Source organism: Sinocyclocheilus rhinocerous, unplaced genomic scaffold, assembly GCF_001515625.1.
Source record: "Sinocyclocheilus rhinocerous isolate Xijiao unplaced genomic scaffold, SAMN03320098_v1.1 scaffold1082, whole genome shotgun sequence".
Classification (NCBI taxonomy): domain Eukaryota; kingdom Metazoa; phylum Chordata; class Actinopteri; order Cypriniformes; family Cyprinidae; genus Sinocyclocheilus; species Sinocyclocheilus rhinocerous.
The window spans coordinates 18,642-30,195 of record NW_015655993.1 but is presented as its reverse complement, the minus strand read 5'-3'; the positions used below and the strand labels follow the sequence as shown (position 1 = coordinate 30,195).

Below are 11,554 nucleotides of genomic sequence, written 5' to 3'. Positions count from 1 at the left end.
TCCCTTAGCAAAGGGAAACCGTTAAGTGTTTCACGACAGCGACCCAGGTTTTGCCATTAAAAAAATCAACTGTTGCCATGGTCACGTTATTTGTTAATGCAGATAGCGGTGTAAGTTTTCACAGAAAACATATAACATGGATAAGGAAAACAAAAAAGAAAACCAAATATGAAAGAGAAGGACCAGACGAGACGGAAACTCAAATTTATAATTTACTCAAAACTGAAAATCCTGAAAAATCATTTACTCACCCTCGTGTCAGTTCAAGCCCATAAGACTTTTATTCATTTTTGGACAACAAATAAAGATCTATCATCATTTCTGTCCATGTAGATGTTTTCAGGGACTAGTGTGAATAAATATACTGTATATTTAAATTCAAAGAGACAAGGTAGTCTATGCATGACGTTTTATTCGTATCCAAAACGATGTGAACATTAAAGCGCTAAACTCTCATGCAGTGTGTGTTTCATTCATAGTTAAAGCTGGAGGGCGCTCTCGTGCTGAAAGTCCAAACCGAATTCATAGAAGTAGCCTATTTTATAAGTTGAATAAAAAACAGAAACGTAAACACGATAAACTCACGACTGCAACAATATATGGTTTATGTGTGTTTTTCAAGTCACCTCCAGGTAATATGTAGGAAAATACAGGAATAAAATATTATGGAATATAAATTTGCTCTCGAGTGTGACACACTCACATTTGAGCTAATTATGTGCTGTATGTAATTTGACCAATGTTTATATGTGAATAAATGCGTAAATTATAATCTGTTTAACATATAAAGAGGCCGATCATGACTTGTAGACAGTGTTAATTTTGACAGGCATTTTTGATTTAGTCTTAGTCTTTATCTTGAGACGAAAATGCTTAATAGTCTTAGTCACATTTTAGTCTTTCATAGTTTTAGTCGACGAAAAGTCATTGCATTTTTGTCTACTTTTAGTCATTACTTTTAGTCCTTACTTTTAGCCAAACTGCAGTTACCAACATGTATTTTGGTAGTTATTTTATATGTAGTCTTCAAACAAAAATAATCATTAATTCTTCTCTCTTTAGACCAAATCAATTAAGCTTATGATAAGTTTGAATCAAGGATTGAATTTCATTTCAGTTCAAACAACTTGTAAAAGTGCATGTAGCATCATATGACCCCTTTAAGGGAAAATTACACTTAAGGTGCTTTATGCAACTGGGCACAGAAACTATATATATATATATACGTGCGCATATACTGTCTATACAGCTAAGCACTCCTTATGTATATGTTCTTTATGGGAAAATGCTTATGCAATTTAGCTTATTAGGTTCATATTCTGGTCACATCTGCTTGCTGGTATATAATATGCAATAATCAAATATATTATTTTAAAAAACTGTGTAGTTCAAAGCAGAAACGGTGACAAACGATCGTGACTCCTGGCACGAACTCTGGAAGCTGATACATAAAAATATAATAATAATAATAATAAATAACACACCTGTGAGAACTTTGCCTTGTTATTTTAAAACACCATCGCTCGCCACTGAGAACAGTGTAGTTTTTACCAAGAAAACAGCAGAAACGGCGAAAGACCATGGCAGCTGCCAGAGGAAATCGAAGTGGCGCTGCGACCTGCCGCTGCCAGGATTTGCGCGTGCTCTCTCTCTCCTAAATTGGGACAGCTAAGTCGTGATGCTGTGACGCAATCGCACTTCAAATACGCACTTCGAAGTGTGCGCACTTCACTTTGGGACACAGCTATAGAGATTATTGCAGTGCCTGCAGTTCGGGAAAAAAAAAAATCTTTGTATGGAAGTAGTTGCAGTAGATGCAGTAGTTGTAGAATATTTGAGATACTGTGTAAAAGTGGATGTTGCATAGGTGCCCTTTAAGTTTGGTCCATCATCCATTGTCTAATAAATTGCATCACAGAAAATTGATAAGCTTGAGGTTGTCGCCCCGTCTTATTTTCATCCTCTCGCGGCGCTTCACACTCCAGTCCAGCGGGTGGCGCTAAGATACGTTTGTTTGCCAAACACCATTAAACCTCAGAGGAAGAAGACTAGTTTCACCGTAATCTCTGTTGTGTTGTCGTGATGCTGTTTTAATACAAACTGTTAGAAATGTTGTTTCTTTAAATATAAAGATACAGTTTTTGAATCAGGTCAGTAAATACCTGTAATATTATCATCCTCGTAGTCGTGACTAAGTTTTGAAGCAAGCAGGAATATCTGGAGGAGTATCATCTGAACTGAGATCTGCTGCTGTGAAGATGGTGTTTGTTAAAGAGGAGAGTGAGGAGAACACGAGTGAACCAGAAACCTGGAGAATAAAACACGAGGAACCAGAATCCTGGAGAATAAAACACGAGGAACCAGAAACCTGGAGAATAAAACACGAGGAACCAGAAACCTGGAGAATAAAACACGAGGAACCAGAAGGTTGGTGTTTATTCTTGATATTTAAACCAGCCGCTGATCCAGAGAGAGCGGCTCATCATGTGAGCTTTATGTTTGAAACAGCTTAACAAACAGTCTACACAGTAGGCTACATTTCTGTGTTGCAAACATTAAATAATAATATATAGTTTATAGTCCGTATATAGCCACGATCAAAATGATTAATTGAACTAATGTTACGCTTAAAATAAAGATTTTATGTTATATTATGCCAGTGGGGACCAGAGTGACTGTTAAAATGTAATGTTATTTGAATGAATCATACACTCAAGAGATTGGTTTTCATTCATTTATTTGAAATTATTTTTTACATAATGAATTCATTTAATATTTTTAAATAGACTCATGACATTTTAGACATTTATAAATAGACTCATTTATAACATTAAATAAAACATTTTTGTCCGAACCTCAAGTCAATTAGCCTACATATTATTTTGTTTGGTTCTAATGTTTTGTTTTTAGAATTGTGGGAGAACTGCGATCTCCATTCTAAAAATCAATTATCCAGAGTCATAGCATAAACAATACATAATATATCTGGCATCTAACTAGTACTATTAGTACTGTTTCTAATATTAAAATGTACAGACTAGGATGTAAAATGTACAATCTTTCAGACTTTATGTAGTGCATTAACAAGCATTTGGTACAATTATAATGCATTGTAATGCCGCTTATATATATTGTTGTTATTAATATATGGTTATATTACTATTTGTACCTCCAAATAAACACACACATAGGCCTACACTTCCTGGCCAAAAATAAAGTTGCTGTTTGGTTTTTAAGCAAATTCTTAAAGCTGCAGTCCGTAACTTTTTTGTGTTCAAAATAGAGCCCTGCACTTATGAACGTATTAGACTCAATAATAATTCACACAAAAAACACGATGCACACATGCGTATCCCAAATCACATGCATGAAACCCAATTCACATGCACGAAAAAAAAATATATTCACAAAAGCCAATTCATGTGCACAAAATAAGAATATATATTCATAAAATACGTTTCACAAATGCAAGGAAATTCAGGAGTTCATCATGGACTGTGAATATGTGAATTGCCTTGGACTTGTGTGTGTATTTTTGAGACTTTCCTGGCAGCGAACTCGAAGCGGCAGGATTTTGGGTGCACGAGCACCGCTTGCGCTCCGCCTCCGCGCCGCCAGCGAAACTGCCCGCGTTTTGCCGCTTTCCGCATGTCTCCCATTGAGAATGAACTAGACACTCGCGACTGCCGCGTACCATGTGAAAGGGCCTATATTCAGCGTAGCGATCGGAATGTTTGGATTTCAGGTGATAAATTAAACCCGACGTGGAGAAAGTCTTTGCAGATGCACCCCCTCTTGAAATTTCGGCATTACATGTTTTGCAAATCGCTGTCCGTGGGTCTTTCTCAGATACACTGAAATACGTCCACACCGCAGACATGTTGCTTCAGACAAGCACGTGCAGGTCGCGGTTTCTGTTTGCGTCATCACAACATTTCGGCCGTATTGTTTCGGTGATAAAAGTCTTTCGGCCGAAAACCGAAAATGCACTTTTGCGCCATTTTCGGCCGAAAATTTTCGGTGGCCGAATATTCGGTGCATCCCTAATTGTTTTATTTTTGCATGTTTACTTAAAACGTAGGTTAAAATCTGTCTGTTTAGACTAGGGCTGCACGATTAATCGCATGCGATATTTAATGCGCATCTCGTCAGTAAAGCCGGTTCACTGTGAAGCCGGTTCACTGTGTCAGTGAACAACGGACACAGAGCCGTTGTTCACTGACAAACTGCGCAAAACCACGATCATATTTTGTGCATGTTTTGCGCAGCTTGCCAGTGAACAACGGCTCTGTGTAGTAAATGCTGCTTCATGTGAAAGCCCACATGTGATGGAGATTTACCGCTGATAGCTTTACTGGCAAGATGCGCATTAATTTATCGCATGCGATTTATCGTGCAGCCCTAATTTAGACACACTCGTTAACGTGACCAGTGTAAGCCAGCGGCTGCTATGAAAACAGATAGTGTTGCCAAAAATGCAGCTGTCTTGTGTTAGCCACAATGTCCCGTATATTGGCCAAAATGAAGAATTCTGCTCATTGCCCTGTTTTTGTTCACTAACACTGGGTGGCCAATGTCCAGCCTAGCTCCCACTTAGCGCTGACCCTGCCCTCATAACCATAGCTTATATATATTGATAAATAGAACTCATGAGAACTCGGTGTGTGAATAACGGTGTGTTTGTACTCATCATTTGTGCAACAGGATGCAGTGTTTAATTAATACACACTAATTGATGTCACAACATCTGGATGAATTACAGACCCCTTCCTTCACATTAAACTTTATCCCTTTTATGTAGTGGAATTTATGCTGGTCAGACAAAGACAGACTGATCATAAAAAGGAATGCAACAAAGATTATTCGGTAAACTTTATTCAGTTATTTTATCACTTTATCTCATGCTTCCTGCTCTTTCTGTATCTGCATCTCTTGTAAAAGTATAAGGCCCGGTTTCACAAACGGGGCTTAGCTTAAGCCATGACTAGGCCTTAGTTAAATTAAAATATTTAAGCAACTTTTACAAAAATGCCTTCGAAGAAAACATTACAGGTGTGCATCTTGACAGAACAATGACACTGACATATTTTAAGATATGTCAGAGCAAGATATTTTCAATTGAAACAGCTCAAACATGCATTTTAGTCTGAGACTAGCTTAAGCCTTGTCTGTGAAACCGGGGGTATGAGTTAACATGCCAAGGTGACAGCTTTGAAAATCAGACCAAAATCTGTCACGTCCTGACAGAGAGAGATAGTGAAAACTGGATCTAAAATGTTTGTTTCATTAACTTTTCACAATGTTAATTAATTTAATTAATAATTAATAATAATTTACATAATGTATTACACTGATACATGTATTTATTATTCGGCCATGAAATTTACTTTAAAATAATGCTAAAGACTCTAAATGGGACACTATTCCAGCCATTCAGTGTAATTGAGGTTTGAATACCCTTTGACTGAAGAACTTCTAGCACAGCGTTAAACTGGTATCGAGCCAATCTTAGCTGTAGTTGTGCTACGTTTGTACTCCCTCATAATTGTCAATTCATATTTCATGTTACAGGCACATTACAATTAACCATGGTCAGGTAATTTCATGGACATTTTATTCCCAAAGTATTCAGAAAACTTTAATTATTAAATCAATAATAAATTAATAAATCTTATAAAGCAACTGTAACAACTGGCTTGTTTTGAATGTTTTAATTCTGACATAAAACCAGAACAATAACAAGAACATTTAACAATGCATAACAAAGCTTTTAGCCTTAACAAATACAAAGTCATATGCATTATTACTACATTCATTGTAGAGTAGTACCTGAGTTAAAAAAAAATCTGTTGAAACTGTCAAAATGGATGGGTTGCCACATGAATGTTTTACTTATGAGTTACAGTTCCAAATGAAACTTCTAGATTCATATCACCTCATAACTTGTGGAAGGGGATGAATTAGGAACAGCAGGGTCACGGGTTGTCTGAGCAATTTGTACATCATTAGCCTCACAATTCTGAAATAAATAGTATCTGCTTCATAAACAAACTTAAATGAAATGTACATGGTCTCCAATGTGTGCATGTTATTATATACTTACATCATCATCAGCTGAATGCGGGCCATCACAGGACTTGAGACACAAGACAAGCTCTGCTGTGACAGCTCTTTCATGTCCTCAATAAACAAAAACACAAGACACTGCTTGAAAAATACCAAAAAACTATTTTCATAATCATCTATTTATTTACAACATGTCCCATCAGTCAAAACCTTATTTGATGCTTTACATTGAGTTTATGAATCTAATATCTTAATGTGGTAGCCTATGGTATCCAAGTGAATAATAATTCTTTATTAAATAAACATCGATCAATATTAAAACCTAACACAATCTGGACTAAACAGCAGCCGCTGGTTTACACTGGTCACGTTAACGAGTGTGTCTAAATGACGGCTTTAACTACGGTAAACATGCAAAAAGAAAACTACATATCCACTAGGCTAGTTAACTGAAATCAAACGATCAAGCACAAACCTCTGCTGAATCGTGACTCGAACTGTGGTCTCGCGCTGATGGTAGGCACGCCCAGGACATGCGCTTCCTACGCCCACAGCGAGTTATGATTGGTCGATCGACAGGCTCAAATCTGATTGGCTAAAGAGTACGACTGACCCGCGTGGGAGGAGTTCGCTGCCAGGAAAGTAGGGCTGGGCGATATAGCTAAAAAAAATTATCAACGATATAATGTTTCATATCGTTCGGTATCGATAGTTATTGACATTTTTTATAACCTTTTTTAAAACAAAAAGCAATAGAATTTTTTTTTTTTTAATTTAACCACTGTATTTATAATGTGTTATCATAGTACGTGCCTATATCGTGCAATATATCGAACATTTTCTCTTATCGATATCGAAGGTGTACCGTCGATAAATATCGATACCGTTTTATCGCCCAGACCTACAGGAAAGTCTCAAAAATGCACACAAATCCAAGGCGATTCACACATTCACAGTCCATGATGAACTTGTGAATTTTAAACATTCAAAATTTTTGTACACGGTTGTACGTCTGTAAATTGTGTTTTGCATTTGTGAAATGTATTTTATTAATATACTTATTTTGTGCACGTGAATTGGTTTTCGTGAATATATATATTTTTTGGTGCATGTTTGCAAATTGGGTTTCGTGCATGTGAATTGGAATACACATATGTGCATAATGTTTTTTGCTTGAATTATTATTGAGTCTAATCCGCTTCCATATGCACGGGCCTCAAATATAGGCCCTAGCCCGGCCCTGGCCCGAGATGCTCAGGCCCTAGCCCGGCCCTTGTCCAACAGCTTATCAGAACTCTTGGCCCGAGTTCAACCGAAGCCGATTTTTTTCCCCTTCTCCTAAAACAGCTTATACTACTTTTTTAGCAATTTAAATAGTTCAGTTTTGTATATAACGGCAGAGTTATTATATTTAGTTTCGTTTTTGTATTAAGTTAATTTAGAAAAACGTTTGGAGCATTTTTTGTTTGTTAAATGTAGGCTAAGTTTATGTTTTTAAAGTAACGACCAAGCAGCCAGCGGCAGACAGTGAGTTGATCTTAGCCTATGTTTGATCAATTTAGTCTTCTCAAATCATCACGACTCGCCTAAAATAAAATCTATAGATATAAACAGTTCAAGCATATATCACAATGTTAGTTTAAAAGTTTAATCTAGACAAATGTGCGCTATTAGGCGCATATCTAATCGTTTGTGTGGAGAGTGGAAGCTAAAGTGCGTTTTGCAGGACATTGAGTCACCAGCGCGACCACTTATAACAGTGGAAACAACTTAAAATACGCCATCATTTTTGCTCATTACGGTAAGAGTAATACATTATTCCGAACTGTAAAGTGTCTACTTTTATTTGGGTGCACTCACAATATCAACAAAACGTTGTGCTTTTGTAAAATAAAGTAAACAAACAGGATGCGCTTTCTGCCGTCTCTGTCTTGAAAAGGAGCGCTGCACAAAAATGAACTGAAACTCAGCGAATACATGCCACACAGACATGATAAATGTATCTATAGAAAGCTTTAAATTACTACTTTAACAAAATAATTCAAATCGAAAAAAAAAAAATTTAATTAATCCGTAAAGATGCATTTCTCTCTAAAGTATATATTTAGTTTTCTAAATTCGAATTTTGTACTAAAATATTATCAATACTTGAATTATATTCTAATTTAAAAGGCATATTTTCTGTTAGGGGAAAAAAAGCTTTTGGCTTCTCTCCAGAGGCCACAAGAGGGCGCATCGAGCAAAATATGCACTTTCTTCAAAGCAATAAAACACTACGACTATCTTTGAAAAAATAATGTTTAGAAACCATATATAATTAATTACGTTGCTTAACAATTAGAAAGAAAACAGCATCATGAATGTATATGTATAGTTTAATACATTTAAAAACATGAGATGCAGTGGGATGCAGAAACACCGCCATAAAGTCTTGAGACATATTTTTTAAAAGTTGAACTTGCATTAATTTTACATGGCTTTCTAAACATGTTCTCTCTTGTGAACAACTCTCTTGTGCGAAACGCTAGTGCAACAGTGATAGATGTCCCTCTAGCGATAAATATGCATTCTGTGTGAACGGCTTGGTTTCAGTTTTGATGTAAACAACATCATCTCCGCATTGATGTTCTCTTTTTCCGCAAATATTTTGAATGAGCAGTGCCGCATCCAGTGGGTTCAACAAGGGTGCTTTCACACCTGTAGATCGATTGCTTTGTTCCGAAACAGGGATTAAAATTATTACAATGTTGCTTTTTATTCTTTGTGCGGTTCGCTTTCACACGGCAAAGTTTCTAAATGGACAAAAATTGCTAATACAAGTCACGTGCGAGTAAACTGTTCTCTCATTGGTCAAAGTTCCACTGTTTATTTTCCGGAATTCCGCTCATAGCGGTCATCCGTCAGGATGGAACGACAACAGCTTTGAGGGCTTATTGTTGGGTTTTTTGTAGCTGTCATTATATTAATTTATTAATTTATCATTTTGAGCAGGAGTCCAGGATTTGTCGGGAAAACATTGTTAAAATCCACCTACTATGAAGAAGGGCAATAATACGGCATTATAAAATGAAAAGGCGCACTCACCCACAGACATCTGCTGCGTCCCAATTCGCATACTATCCATCCTAAACATCTACTGCTTTTCACGGAACTTACGTAATTACCCATCATACATTGTGATATAGCCTGGTTCGTTGAATCAGATTGCTTTCTCACTACAACCGAACCGCTCCAGAGTTCGTTTTCAATCGAGCCAAGACCACCTCGTTCAGGCGATCTCGGACTGATTATTTTAGCACGGATCCAAAAGCGATTGCCGTATTCACATATGCCAAAACGAACCGAGCTAAGGGGGGAATTTTGCCAGGTTCCGAAACAACGGGCCAGGTGTGAAAGCACCCTAAAAGGCAATGACACCTACATTGTCATTGCATCTTGTGCGCCATTGATAAGTCTGTCTGACGCACACCTAAAATTCGAATGCAGCGTTTTTGCATTTGAATGTGGATATTTATTTTAAATTAAAAAAATATTAGAAATTAGATTTTTTTTTTACCCTAGTATGTTATAGACTTTTCATTAAAGGGGTCATATGATGCGATTTCAAGTTTTCCTTTCTCTTTGGAGTGTTACAAGCTGATTGTGCATAGATAAGATCCCTGAAGTTGCAAAGACTAAAGTCTCAAAACTTATTATATAATAAAAAAAAAAAAACTTGATACGTGTACTGCGTTAAGCTAACTGAGACTTGTTACAGCACTTGCATATTGCTTTTTTGTTGATTTTGATTGCGTCCATTGTCCTCATTTGTGAGTCGCTATGGATAAGAGCGTCTGCTAAATGACTAAATGTAAATATATTCCACATATAGGCCTATTTAACTTTTGTATATATTTGTATATGAATTTATTATTTTTTCAGAAGTGCTGCAGATGCGTGATGTGAAGATGTGTGAATCCTGATGTACTGTTGTTTGTGCTGCTATTAACTACATGTAATTAAATGTAAAACTAAATCCCTGGAAAACAAATTTTGATATTTTTAATGGCAATTGTCCATTCTGATTTAATTGTGAGTTAAGATAATCTTGCCAGTTAACAGTTAATTATCGGTTAAGTGGCATTGATTAATCTCCGGGGGGGGGTGGAACACTAAATGAACATCCCTCCCATCACTATATTACGATTTTTGCTGGTTTCAAAACACACATCACACTGTATTACCTGCTATTGATTTTCACTTAAATGTAATGCTTTAACAGTTGGTGACATCCTCCGAAAACCTCTAATGACAGCGCATTGCCATTCCGACTTGCTTATGATGTCTTGACAAGTGAGCGCTGGCATTTCTTTCATGTTGGATGCATCAACGTCACATTTGCACAGGCCATACAATTTTAATTTCATTACTGGTTGACTGCCAAATTAAAATATTTAACAGAATGATAAAATAGTGTTATTATTGACTTGGAAACATATCCTAATTTCATATTTTCCAATTGTCCCAAATTGATTCTCATAATTTTAATGTTTTCATTTTAGGCTTGATGAAAGTGAAAGAGGAAAGACAAGATCTGAACGAAGTGGAGGAGAACCATCAGGATCAGAAAGATGCTGAAGAACAATCAATGAATTGCTCCAAAACTGAAAAGAGTTGCTCACAAAGCAACATTCAGATAACAGAAGTTGAAAGGCCTTTCACCTGCTCTGAATGTGGAAACACTTTCAAACATAAAAGAAGCCTTATGTACCACACGTTAGTTCATGCTGGAATAAAGCCTTTCAGCTGCTCTCAGTGTGGAAGGAGTTTTACACAGCAAAAACAACTTAATGATCATGTGCTTGTTCACTCCTCAGAAAAGCCTTTCAGCTGCCCTCAGTGTGGAAACACTTTCACACGTAAAGCAAACCTTAAAAATCACATGATAATTCATAGTGGGGAAAAGCCTTTCAGCTGCTCTCAGTGTGGAAACACTTTCACATGTAAAGGAAGCCTGAAGAATCACATGTTAATTCATGCTGGAATAAAGCCTTTTGTCTGCTCTCAGTGTGGAAAGAGTTTTGTGCAGAAAGGACACCTTAAGATTCATTTGGTAACTCACTCTTCAAAAAAGCCTTTCAGCTGCTCTCAGTGTGGAAGGAGTTTTACACAGAAAAATCAACTCAATGATCATGTGCTTATTCACTCTTCCACAAAGCCATTCACCTGCTCTCAGTGTGGAAAAACAGCATCATGCATGTATGTATAGTTTAATACAAAGGACCGAAAACCAATCACAAAGAGTACTTTCTTCATTTAAAAACTTGAGATGCAGTGGGATGGGGGAAAACCGCCATAAAGTCTCGAGACATGTTTTTTAAAAGTTGAACTTACATTAATTTTACATAGCTTTATAAACATGCGTCCACATCTAGTGGGTTCAAGGACGGACTGGGAGTAAAAAACAGCCCTGAATTTTCTTCCAAATAGGCCCACCACAACTACAAAC

At 36.7% G+C, this 11,554-nt stretch overlaps 1 protein-coding gene across 1 annotated transcript in view; it reads left to right on the top strand.

Moving 5' to 3' along the window:
- The window catches only part of LOC107719023 (zinc finger protein 729-like), a gene marked incomplete at its 3' end in the record, with an annotated part of 85,488 nt that extends 74,208 nt beyond the window's left edge, over positions 1–11,280 (top strand). Inside the window, exon 6 of the mRNA XM_016526312.1 lies at positions 10,870–11,280. Coding sequence (XP_016381798.1) covers positions 10,870–11,280 — 411 coding nt within the window. The remainder of the gene's footprint in view (positions 1–10,869) is intronic.
- Between the last annotated feature and the right edge of the window lie 274 nt (positions 11,281–11,554).